The sequence below is a fragment of the Primulina tabacum genome, chromosome 4 (assembly GCF_025594145.1).
Source record: "Primulina tabacum isolate GXHZ01 chromosome 4, ASM2559414v2, whole genome shotgun sequence".
Lineage (NCBI taxonomy): Eukaryota > Viridiplantae > Streptophyta > Magnoliopsida > Lamiales > Gesneriaceae > Primulina > Primulina tabacum.
In genome coordinates, this window is record NC_134553.1 from 3,203,033 (window position 1) to 3,216,491 (window position 13,459).

General features: G+C 38.3%; 1 protein-coding gene and 1 long non-coding RNA gene across 2 annotated transcripts; one reads left to right on the forward strand and one right to left on the reverse strand.

The window, feature by feature from the left end:
- Positions 1–213: 213 nt before the first annotated feature.
- Positions 214–5,264, reverse strand: LOC142541429 (uncharacterized). Its single transcript, XR_012819340.1, has 4 exons — positions 4,972–5,264; positions 688–916; positions 335–511; positions 214–296 (listed from the first exon to the last, which is right to left on the reverse strand). It is a non-coding gene; the product is annotated as an uncharacterized LOC142541429 (long non-coding RNA).
- A 6,325-nt stretch (positions 5,265–11,589) lies between these two features.
- On the forward strand, positions 11,590–13,459 carry LOC142542453 (mitochondrial arginine transporter BAC2-like). Its single transcript, XM_075649078.1, has 2 exons — positions 11,590–12,455; positions 12,576–13,459. Exons 1-2 carry the CDS (start codon positions 12,222–12,224, stop codon positions 13,227–13,229), a joined length of 888 nt encoding a protein of 295 aa, XP_075505193.1. The 5' UTR covers positions 11,590–12,221; the 3' UTR covers positions 13,230–13,459.

Consider the following 13,459-nt stretch of genomic DNA (forward strand, 5'->3'; position numbering starts at 1 on the left):
ACAAAAATTATCCGTTGGCCAAGCCACCGAGTATATTGGTCGACCAAACCCAAGGTCTCGGGATATTTCAGGTGCAGATCTGATGGCACAATTTAAAAAAGCAAGCGGCGAGGTTATTCGAGTATTTAACGCTTGTAACTGTCGGTCATGCATGGAAGTCTAAGCAGCTTTTTTTTTTTTTTATGCATTTGAATATGGGCAAGACACCACAAATGGAGTTGAAACGAATTATTTGTAGAGAAAAGTCAACTTGTTCTTTTTCCTAGTTGTTACGAGCAAGGGCAAATTTATAACCCCTATGATGTGGCTCTTTCGTTATATAATTTACACAAACCAATAAAACTCAAAAAATTCCCACCCATTTGGGATACAACGTGGTGATCGCTTTTCAACCTGTCCAAGTCCCAAATCATAGTTTTTACTGCAATTGATGCTGTGGAAATCAATGTTTCTTGAATTCTTAGCAAACAGGCGTGCGCCAGAGCTCTTCATATAGCGAGCGTGAAATTTTCTTAGATAATAATCAGCGGTCATTCATAGCCATAATTACGCTATGGAGAATCAAAGTCTTCGAAACTGGAAAATTCAGAATCTTCACCATCCTCCAAATCTTCTTCATAACCATCAGAACTCATTATTGAATCTCCATCTTCACTCTGCACAAAGGACAGAACATCACATTTTTACCTGTTTCTTGTCTTATGTTTGGTAATTCCCCTCACATGTCCAAAATCTTGGATTTCAATGCGGCATTAGCTTTATGTCATCGCATGAACTACTCAACTAGAAAGTATACATGCTAAATGACGAGTATGTGAAAACAAAATTACTCATTTGATCAGCAAAAACACCGTTGAATTGATTGTGATCCTGTGACTTTCCAGGCTTGCTGTTCTCCACGTTAGTGGAAAACACCCTATAAAGAGTTAGGATGGAAGAGTTTAGTTGCGATAAAAACGCTAAAAACTTCTTCACATGGATATATTTATACATATTAGCAACGATAAAATGACGCAACACAATGGTATAACACTTGCCTGTAATTTCTGTTGTCCAGTTTGACAAATAGATAAACAAATTCTAACCAATACATGTTTTAGGAGGAATGAAAATTTTGACAGGATGTGACGCGGGCGACACTTAAGGACACATTAAAAAATACAACATTTGAAAAGGTGAATATCCCTGCTTCGATTTCACTGGTCTCCCCTCTTTAAAATTATAAACTTAGAATATACAGATAAAGAACGATGTCATGTGGCACCAACAACATCTGTTTTCAGCAGAGATGAACTACATGGGTCCAGAGGTTCATCTCTTCAACAAAAGAATACGAAGAGTTAAATGCAAAGAGAGTTGAATCACTCCAAGAGCTAACAACAAATATACGTCAGGTTCAGAAGTATTTTTACCTACAATTTGAGTAAACAAACAGCTTAAAATAAAAGAAAAGTCCACAAACAAATAGCGAAAGCAGACCAAGAAATGAAAATTTAAGAAATTGAGTTGACATGTAAGCCGCTCAAGAAGATTAATACGTGCTTGAAAATAAACTACATTGAGAGATACTATTATTGCAATCAACCTCCAAAACGTGACTTCAGAGACGGATGTATTATAGGGCTGTACTGGGCTGTAGCCCAGCCCACTTTTTTAATAATTTAGCGACGGTTTTTGAAAAACCGTCGCTAATATTTGTGACGGTTTTAGTAAAACCGCCGCCGATCTGGATCGGCGACGGTTTTAATTGCACCGTCGCTACTAGTGACGGTTTATTCAAACAGTCGCTAATAACAGTCGCTATTAGCGACTGTTTTTTGAAAAACCGTCGCTTCAAAAACTGTCGTACATCAATGTCTTAGTCCAATCAAGTCCCGTCCATTTACAAGGATGAGACCAAATTTATGCTCTGATCCGCCCCACCTCAATTCTACAAAATTTCTCTCCCAAGTCCCAAGCCCTTTAGTGACAGAATAGAATTGCGGACTCCCGAAGAAATCGAATTGCTCATCGACAAGGCAACAATCCAGGTAAGAATCGGCTATACATTTTTTATTTTGTTTTTTATAGCTTCTCTGTGTGTGATTTGTGGTTTCTTGATTGTTTGTTGTTGAGTTGTTGAGTGACTATTACTTGTTTATTTGGTTAATAATTATTTTATTCTTGTTTAGGATTATAAATTGAACTATTTCAAAATGGAATATCAATCTGCTGCAAAGAAAGGAAAAACATTGATATCCTCTTTCTTTAAGAAGAGAGATCGTCAAGCTAGTGAAGATACTTCAATTCCTACGGTCCTTACAATGCAACATCAATCCAGTGAAAGTCTTCTATTTCCCAATATCCAAATTCCTTCATGTTCCTTTCCTAGAGACGATCATCAGTCTTCGTCTACTTTTATTGAACGAGATCCAGGAAAAAGAAAACAGATATGTGAATATCATGTTAATGTACGAGATGAGATAAGACGTTCATATCTAAATATGGGGCCTTATCAACCAGATATGTTGGAGTATCCAGGTACAAAATTTGGAAGCCAGAATCGTCGTTTTCAGAAAAAATGGTTTCAGAAATTTTATTGGTTGGAGTATTCGCCTTCAACAAATAAGGCATATTGTTTCTATTGTTTTCTTTTCCTGAATGATGTTAATTCATCTAATATCTCGGCATTGGTCAATGAAGGATTTGACAATTGGAAAAGGGTAAACCAAGGAAAAACATGTGCTTTTCTTGCCCATATTGGTTCTGCAGCTTCTTCACCTCATACTATGTGTGAGAGAAGAGCTGAAAATTTGATGAGGCCCTCACAACATATTGATAAAGTGATGCATGCACAATCTAAATAGAAAAAAGAGAAAAATCGTCTGCGTTTGAGCACCTCAATTGTAGCTGTTCGTTGGCTAGCACTTCAAGGTTGTGCTTTTAGAGGTAACGATGAATCTCTATCTTCATCTAATCGTGGAAATTTTCTTGAATTGGTGAAGGCTTTTGCAAAAATGAATATAGAAATTGATGAAGTTGTGCTTGAGAATGCTCCAAAAAATGCCCAATATATCGCTCCAGAAATTCAGAAAGAGATTTTACATATTATGGCCAATAGAATACGACAGATGGTTCGTGAAGAAGTTGGAGATAAATACTTCTGTATTCTTGTTGATGAAGCCCGAGATATATCTAAACGAGAGCAAATGGCCATTATATTGAGGTTTGTGAACAATCATGGGATTTTGACAGAAATATTTTTTGCCATCAAAAGTGTTAGTGACACTACCTCAATGAATTTGAAAAATGAGATATCAAATGTTCTTGTTCATCATGATCTCCATGTTAAGAAAATCAGAGGCCAAGGATATGATGGTGCTAGCAATATGCGTGGAGCGTGGAATGGACTTCAAGCATTATTTCTCAAAGATTGTCCCTATGCATACTATGTCCACTGTTTTGCACATCGTTTACAACTGACATTGGTTTCTGCAGCTAAGGATGTTAGTGTTATTTGGGAATTCTTTTCTCATTTGGACAATATTGTTAATATTGTCACTTCTTCTACTAAGCGCATTGCTGAATTACATACTGCACAGAGAAATGAAATTGAGTATATGTTGTCAATTGGAGAACGTGATTCTGGAAGTGGTGCAAACCAGATTGGTAATTTGCAACGAGCAGAAGCTACTCGTTGGAGTTCTCACTATGATTCGGTAAAAAGCTTGATAGGTATGTACACTGCAACTTGCAAAGTTTTTGAAGTTCTCAGTGATTATTCTCCAAATGAAAGAGTTAAGGCTGAAGTTCGGGGGATTTACAGAAACATGGCAATCTTTGAATTTGTGTTTATTTTGCACTTAATGCATAAAATTATGAGAACAACAGATACTCTTTGTCAAATTCTTCAAAGAAAATCTCAAGACATTTTGACTGCTATCACATTTGTCACTACTACCAAAACTTGCCTTCAAGAATTTAGAGAATGTGGGTGGAATGAATTTCTTCAGGAAGTTAAAGTTTTTTGCTCAAGAAATGAAATTGATGTACCTGACCTTGATTGTCTATATAAGATTGGACGTTCCTGTCGGCAAACTACAATAGAACATCATTACCACTTTGATGTTTTTAATGCAGCAATAGATTTCATTTTGATGGAGTTAAATACTCGATTCAATGAGTCATCGGTGGAACTTCTTTCTCTTAGTACAGCTTTAGATCCTAAAAATTCATTTGACTCATTTAACAGTGATGATATTTGCAAGCTTGCGAAGAAGTTTTATCCTGGAGATTTCACAGATCAAGAAATTGTTGCTTTGGAGTATGAACTGATACATTATAAACTTGATGTGATGCAGAATTTAAAGGTTTCTACACTTGTTGAGTTGTGTCAGCAATTGACCGAGAGTGGACGGTCAAGTGTTTATGTTATGTTGACTAGATTGATTCATCTTTTTTTGACATTACCTGTGTCTACTGCCACTACTGAGCGGGCTTTTCAGCAATGAAGCATGTGAAGACGGCACTTCGCAATAAAATGGAGGATGACTTTCTTGCCGATTGTTTGACACTCTATATTGAACGAGATTTAGCTAAACATATTGATGTAAATTCTATTATTGATGAATTTTATGTTTTAAAATCTCGTAGGGCACAACTTCGTTGAACGATATAATGTAATTTTTTTTAATAATATATAACTTATCATATTGACTTCAAGCCCCCCCCCAACTTTTATTCCTGGATCCGTCCCTGCGTGACTTACAATATCTTGTTTTATCTGCTCTACGTTCTTCTCCAGTTCGGATACGCGCTGACCGAGAGCCTGCACCATCAAGTAAGAGACATGTCTAATATATACAAATCGAAGGGGCATCACAACAATCATTTAACTATGAGCTCATGCTTTAATAAACCATTGCTCTTTTTTTCCTAATATATTTTATTTTTATAAATTTGGAAATGAGATGTAGAGAATAATGACCCAACCTCATATTGCTGTAAGGAAATTCTACGCTTCAATGCTTTTGCCTTTGTTAGAAGGTTTATCGGCCTTAAGGTAAGAGGTCGGTAATAATTCTTGCTGCGATAGAAAACTACAACATGGCCTTCGGGGACTCCTGTCAATTGACACTAGTATTCCACCACTTTCATACTCCAAAGTACCGGCCAGCGCTTCTTTATCTTCACCAACTGAAACTGTTGTTGGTCCAGCCCTGACTAAGACTTTCTCCTCACCATCCTTTAACTGTTTCGTCAATTCCTGTCTTTCTGCTAAAGCAGTAGCTGTTAGGTGAGTTTTTAATGGAGGTGGGGCCCACGCGGAATTTAAAAATGTTTTCTCACATATCCCACATCGGAAAATCCTCAAAGTTGGTTCAAGAAATTTGTTATAAATTGAGCATTCCTTGTTTGTTTTTAGTATCCCAAAATCAAAAGTTTTTCAGCTTTGATAAAAAGAGAGTGCATAGAAAAATAGTGTATTTTTTTTCTTGAGTGCGGGAATTCTCTTGTGTGAGTTAGAGAAATTATTTTCTCGGTATACACGGGTTTGGGAGTGTGAGGAATATTGAGTGTATTGGTGTATACACTTGTTGTAATATTTCTTCCAGTTATAAAAGTTGCAGTGCTATGTGGACGTAGTCTATTTTGGGTGAACCACGTAAATCTTTGTGTTCTTGTTGATTATTTTATTCCGCATTTTTTTGGTACTATATTATCATCGTGATCGGCATCACTTCGGGGTAATTTCCCAACAACTGGTATCAGAGCCTTGTTGTGAAAATTCTTAAAAATTTTGAGTATGCTCTGTGGTTGCAGCCTTGTCTGATCTTCCACATCAGAAAAGATTTTTTAGATTTTTTGCTAAGGCTAGAGAAGTGATGGTCGGAGATGATGGATCGGGACCGGGAATCAACAAGTTCGACGGAACAGATTTTTCGTTCTGGCGGTTACAGATAAGAGACTATCTGTACAGTAAGAAGCTGCATCAACCTCTATCAGGAAAGAAACCAGAAAAGATGGAGGATGATGATTGGGAGCTCCTTGACCGACAGGTGTTAGGTGTGATACGACTGACCTTAACGAAGAACGTGGCGCATAACGTGGCGGAGGCCAAAACCACGGAGGAAATGATGACCATTCTGTCAGACATGTACGAGAAGCCATCAGCAAACAATAAAGTACATCTCATGAAGAAGTTAATCAACTTGAAGATGGGAGAAGGTGCTTCGGTGGCAAAGCACATAAATGAATTCAACACGATTGTCTCTCAGCTGACATCGGTGGACATCAAATTTGATGATGAAATTCGGGCACTTATTCTTTTGGCGTCTTTACCAGACATTTGGGAACCGATGCGGGCAGCGGTTAGCAACTCTGTTGGAAAAGGAAAACTACAACTCAATGATGTTAGAGATCAAATCCTTGCTGAAGAAGTTCGCAGGAAAGACTCGGGTGAAGCAACATCATCGAGATCTGCTCTAAATCTTGATAACAGAGGAAGAGGCAGGAATGGTGAAAGGAGTTCAAACCGATGGCGCGGTAGATCCAAATCAAGAAATGGAAAAGACAAAAACATTCTTGAAAAGAATATGAAGTGCTGGAGCTGTGGTGAGACTGGTCACCTGAAAAAGAACTGCAGATCAACGAAAAATAGTGCCAATGCTGTCACTGAAGAAGTACATGATGCTCTGCTATTATTCATGGAAAGCTCTGTTGATTTTTGGGTTATGGACTCGGGAGCTTCGTTTCATACCACTGGTGATCGCGATGTATTTGATAATTACATCGCTGGCGATTACGGAAAAGTTTTCCTGGCTGATGGAAAACCTTTGGAAATTGTTGGTATGGGAGATGTACGAATGAAGATGTCAAATGGATCTGTCTGGAAAATCAACAAAGTCAGACATGTACCAAAATTGACACGCAATCTGATCTCGGTGGGACAGCTCGATGATGAAGGCCATAATGTGACCTTCGGTGATGGTTCCTGGAAAGTGAACAAAGGAGCCATGATCGTTGCTCGAGGAAAGAAAACTGGAACACTGTATATGACTTCCAGTTGCAGAGACACACTAGCAGCTGTGGATGCTGGAGCCAATTCAAGTCTATGGCATTATAGACTTGGACATATGAGTGAAAAGGGAATGAAGGGTGTCAAAAGAAAAGCTACCAGAATTAAAGACTGTTGAACACCAACTATGTGAAAGTTGTATCTTTGGAAAGCAGAAGAAGGTGAGCTTTTTAAAAGGTGGTAGAGAACCGAAAGCAGCAAAGTTGGAGCTGGTTCATACTGATGTATGGGGACCATCTCCTGTGACATCCCTTGGAGGCTCGAGATACTATGTCACATTCATTGACGATTCGAGTAGAAAAGTTTGGGTTTATTTTCTGAAAAATAAATCTGATGTTTACGAGACCTTTAAAAGGTGGAAAGCCATGGTGGAAAATGAGACCGACTTGAAGGTGAAGTGCTTACGATCTGATAATGGTGGAGAATATGAAGATGATGATATCAAGAAATATTGTGCACAGAACGGGATCAAGATGGAGAAAACCATTCCTGGTACACCTCAACAGAATGGTGTAGCTGAAAGGATGAACAGGACCTTGAATGAACGCGCAAGGAGCATGAGATTGCATTCTGGATTGCCAAAATCATTCTGGGCTAATGCTGTTAACACTGCAGCATATCTGATCAACAGAGGACCTTCGATACCACTTGACTGCAGAATACCCGAAGAGGTATGGAGCGGCAAAGAAATAAACATTTCTTTCTTGAAAGTGTTTGGATGTCTATCCTATGTTCATATTGATTCGGCAAGCAGAACAAAACTTGATCCGAAATCAAAGAAGTGCTTCTTTATTGGTTATGGAGATAATGAGTTTGGTTATCGTTTCTGGGATGACCAAAATCGGAAGATCATTCGGAGCAGGGATGTAATATTTAATGAGAAACTTCTGTACAAGGACAAGTCAGACATTGGAGCTGGAGATGAATGTCCTGAAGTCAAGAAGACTGATGAAGTGCCATTGACATATATTCCTGTGAATGAATCGAAAACCAGTAACCAGGAAGATGAAGAAGAAACTGCACAAGATGATGACCCACAAACTCCGGTGATTGAACTCAGGAGATCTTTGAGAACCATTAGACCACCTGAGAGGTACTCCCCTGCACTTCACTATATTTTGCTGACAGACAAAGGTAAACCGGAGACCTATGAAGAGGCAATGCAAAATGATGATTCAACCAAGTGGGAGTTGGTCATGGAGGATGAGATGGATTCACTGTCATCCAATCAGACGTGGGAGTTGACATAACTTCCACAAGGCAAAAAGGCGTTACATAACAAGTGGGTGTACCGGTTAAAAGAAGAGCATGATGGTAGCAAGCGGTACAAGGCAAGACTTGTTGTAAAAGGCTTCCAACAACGGGAAGGAATTGATTACACCGAAATTTTCTCTCCGGTGGTTAAATTAACCACTATCAGGACAGTACTTGGACTAGTGGCGAAGGAAGACTTACATTTGGAGCAGTTGGATGTAAAGACTGCATTTCTTCACGGTGACCTAGATGAAGAAATTTATATGAAGCAGCCACAAGGCTTTGAAGTACGGGGAAAAGAGAGAATGGTGTGCAAACTTCAGAAGAGCTTGTACGGTCTCAAACAAGCTCCAAGACAGTGGTACAAGAAGTTTGATGGATTCATGAGTGAAAATGGTTTCCTAAGGTGTCAAGCTGATCACTGCTGTTATGTGAAAAGGTTTGACGGTTCTTATATCATACTACTGCTATATGTAGATGATATGCTGATAGTTGGAGCTTGTCTAGAAGAAATTGATAAACTCAAGAAAGATTTATCAAAGGAATTTGCCATGAAGGATTTGGGTGCTGCAAAGCAAATCCTTGGAATGAGGATCTTTAGAGACCGGGTGAATGGATTCTTGAAGTTATCTCAAGAAGAGTACGTAAAAAAGGTGGTTAGCAGATTTAATATAGATGAAGCTAAATCTGTGATTACTCCTTTGGCTAGCCATTTCAAACTAACCAAAGCACAATCACCATCGACGGAGCAGGAGAAGGCTTATATGAATAAGGTTCCTTATGCTTCTGATGTCGGAAGCCTCATGTATGCAATGGTGTGTACAAGACCAGACATAGCACATGCAGTGGGAGTCGTGAGCAGGTTTATGAGTAATCCAGGAAAGCAACACTGGGAAGCAGTTAAGTGGATTCTCAGGTATTTGAAAGGTACTGCTAGTTGTTCTTTATGCTTCAGGAGGTCAAAATTGGGCTTACAGGGTTTTGTCGATGCCGATATGGGTGGTGACCTGGATGGCAGGAAAAGTACTACTGGATATGTGTTCACATTAGGTGGTACAGTTGTAAGCTGGGTGTCTAAGCTGCAAAAGATTGTTGCGCTTTCGACTACAGAGGCTGAGTATGTTGCAGTTACAGAACCTAGCAAGGAGATGATATGGTTGAGATCCTTTCTGAAAGAATTGGGTCAGAAGCTTGAAGATAGCACGTTACACTGTGACAGTTAGAGTGCTATTCATTTAGCAAAAAATCCTGTTTATCATGCTAGGACAAAACATATACAGGTTAGGTACCATTTCATCAGATCGGTGCTGGAAGATGGAATCTTGATGCTGGAGAAGATATCTGGAAGTAAGAATCCAGCCGATATGCTCACAAAGACAGTAACCATTGACAAACTGAAGTTGTGTTCAACTTCAGTCGGACTGCAAGTATAAATGGAGATATATGAGCTGCTGCAATGATGGTGTGAAGACATGATTGAAATCAAGTCTTCAAGTGAGAGAATTGTTAGGTGAGTTTTTAATGGAGGTGGGGCCCACGCGAAATTTAAAAATGTTTTCTCACATATCCCACATCGGAAAATCCTCAAAGTTGGTTCAAGAAATTTGTTATAAATTGAGCCTTCCTTGTTTGCTTTTAGTATCTTAAAATCAAAAGCTTTTCAGCTTTGATAAAAAGAGAGTGCATAGAAAAAGAGTGTATTTTTTCTTGAGTGCGGGAATTCTCTTGTGTGAGTTAGAGAAATTATTTTCTCGGTATACACGGGTTTGGGAGTGTGAGGAATATTGAGTGTATTGGTGTATACAATTGTTGTAATATTTCTTCCAGTTATAAAAGTTGCAGTGCTATGTGGACGTAGCCTATTTTGGGTGAACCACGTAAATCTTTGTGTTCTTGTTGATTATTTTATTCCGCATTTTTTTCGGTACTATATTATCATCGTGATCAGCATCACTTCGGGGTAATTTCCCAACAGTAGCTACACTAGGTGGAAGAAAATCCTTTCCTTGGTACATTACTATAAAATATTTGTTTCTTAGAAGCAAGACTCCCCCAGTTAATTTCGCCAAAAAGACCGGGAGAAGAGGAGGGAAAAAGAGCAATTAATGTACAAGAATGACTTGCAACTGAAATCAAATGCAAATTCCAGATGTCTCATAATATACCAGTGTAAGGTGTAATGCTTGACAGATGAAGTTAATATGCTACCAGCAGTGTAAGGTTATGAATTTGTGTTGCGGTGACTCAAGGCAAAAATTATTCACTAGAAACCGAAATATTTACCAAAACTTATCACTAGTGATTTTCACTAAAATCAGTTTTCTCAACGAAAACAAATGTTTTCTAAAACAAACCATCAGAATAAAAAATTAATCAAGAAAGCAAAGAGTCGATGCAAAAGTTCGAGACCACGAAACACAATCTTCAGCCAACACTTGCACGCGTGTTGTCTGAAGTGTCCTCAGCAATCACGGCAACACGCTCAACAACGTTGATGATATTTTTCTCTAAAACTCCATGAAGTGCAAACGTGAGTGTATAATTGATCAAGCGGCGGCGGCCATGAATGTCCTCTTTTTTCTTATTTATAAACATCTTTTTTTTTCTAGAGTTTATCTATATAAGGTAACCTATCAAACAAAGAGAGTTAAATATTGATACGTTATCAAGATAAACTTTACATATTTATCTCATTATTTAGAAAGACAAAATCTCATTAAATATTATACAAAATCAAATCAATAAGAAAAAGATAATATTAGAGATATAATAATAGAGAAATCTTTTAACTTAAAAAATTATATCAATTAAATTCGAAAATAAAATTTTCTTCTACCAAAATTTAAATGTAATATTTAAGTGACTTCCCAGTCCAATAGTAACATGAACACATTACTCCGATGCCAATAATCCCTTTCTCCCAACCAATGTTATAATATATTAAAACAATAGAATGTGAATAACTCGTCGACTTATAATTTAATTTGTATAATATATTTTTTTCAAAAGAAATATAAATATATATACAATACATGTAATAATCAATCATTAAAATCGCTTGATAGATGCTATCGTATATTAAATTTGTATTAAATGATGAATCATGACGATTTATCTATATGTTATATATAATCATGATTTATCAACTCTCATATCAAGATAACATAAACAAATGGGAAGAAAAAGCTTCATGGTTAAATTTTGCTCCTCGTGGAAAATTAATTCCGTGTTTGATTGCCCAATTCCCAAAGACAGCGCTGTTGATTCCAGTCCACACAAATAAAATAAATTAGAAAAAGAACGAAACCCAAAATAGAAAAGAGTATGTGACATTCAACCCAACACTTGTATATTCAGTTTCTGTTTCGAAAAACTAATTATCTCCGAAGTTTGCATGAAAAGGGTTCCCTGAAAAGTTGTCAGGTTTTGTTAACAAGTTTGAATTCTTTAACAAATAGGTGTCTCCTTGTATTGGGATTCGGAGGAATCTTTGCATTGATCCCAGAGCAAGCAGTGAAGGGGTCGGGTCCATACTCGGAAAGAAGCTCACAAATTTGGTTAGAAAGTTGAATCCTTTACGAATAGGAATCCCTCAGGTATTGGGACTCTGACGTTAGGAGAAAATTTGAGTATAAATTGGTTATATTAATGAACCCGGGTGGGAGAATAGATGAATATGTAGGTGGAAATTGTCGCCAGTGGTTTACGTGCGATCAGACATTGTTTAGTTTCTTCTCCTTTTCTGTTTCTAGAAATCCCGGAGAAAAGGCTCTCAGAATTTGTTAAAAACTTCAATCCATTCTAAAAACGATAGGCATATTTCTCAGGATTCCAAGAAAAAAGAGATAAAATTTGAGCATAAATCGGTCTTACTGTCTAAAATATCATACAACGTAAGGTAGGAGGATAGATGGACTTTTGGCCGGAATTTCTTGCAAGCAGTTGGGGTAGGGAGTTTGTTGCCGGAGGATTTGGCGGCACCGCCGGTGTTGTCACCGGCTATCCGCTGGATACTCTGAGAATCCGGCTGCAGCAATCGAGGACAGGATCTGCTTTCAGCATTCTCCGCCGTGTCGTCGCGAGTGAAGGGCCCTCTGCTCTGTACAGAGGCATGGCTGCTCCCTTTGCTTCCGTCACTTTACAGGTTCTTCTATTCTTCAATGCTTGAGAATTTTCTTTCATCCTAAATATCACTGAAAAACTAGAGATATTTTTTTTATGATGCGTCTGATTAACATTGACAATGTTACATTTGCAACTGCAGAATGCTATTGCTTTCCAGACATACGCCAAATTATCCCGAACATTTGACAAGAACAGAGCAGCAGATGATCCACCCTCTTACACAGGAGTCGCCCTCGGAGGAATAGGCACCGGAGCGATACAAAGCCTACTCCTCAGCCCCGTCGAACTCATAAAAATTCGTTTACAATTGCAGCAAAAAACCATCAAAAACACCAACGGCCCTATGAACGTTGCTAAAAGCATACTCCAAACTGAAGGGTGGAGAGGCGTATACCGAGGTCTAACCGTCACAGTATTAAGGGATGCACCGGCCCACGGTGTGTACTTCTGGACATACGAATATATGAGAGAACGGCTCCATCCGGGATGCCGGAAACACGGGCAAGAGTCATTCCAAACCATGCTTCTTGCCGGGGGTCTTGCAGGAGTAACGAGCTGGATATCTTGCTACCCATTAGACGTGATCAAAACTAGAATTCAGGCCGAGTCGGGTTGCTCGCATCCGGGGATGGTCGATTGTTTTCGAAGGATTGTGAAACATGAAGGGTATAAAGTGCTTTGGAGGGGTTTAGGTACAGCAGTTACCAGGGCTTTTATAGTGAATGGAACCATTTTTAGTGCTTATGAGATAGCATTGAGGTGCTTTTTCGATGGCAACACAATCATTAGCTAGGGATTTTAATGACCGATTCAGCAAATCTTGATGAAGTGGGACGATTTACAGATTTGTTTTTAGGAAGTTGTAAGATTTTTGGGCCATAATTCTTTTCGAGAAAAACTGCAGCATGCATGATTTGGTATTAGTTACATTTGAGGCAAAAGGGGTAACTCGAAAGTAAAGAAAAACTTCTTTAGGATTGTTTTCTTGTACACTTCCGTTATTGATTAAAATTCTCAATTAAT

Coding starts and splice junctions, on each gene's coding strand:
- LOC142542453 (XM_075649078.1), top strand. CDS start 12,222: ATGGACTTTTGGCCGGAATTTCTTGCAAGCAGTTGGGGTAGGGAGTTT. Junction 12,456..12,575: donor TTGCTTCCGTCACTTTACAG/GTTCTTCTATTC, acceptor TTGCAACTGCAG/AATGCTATTGCTTTCCAGAC.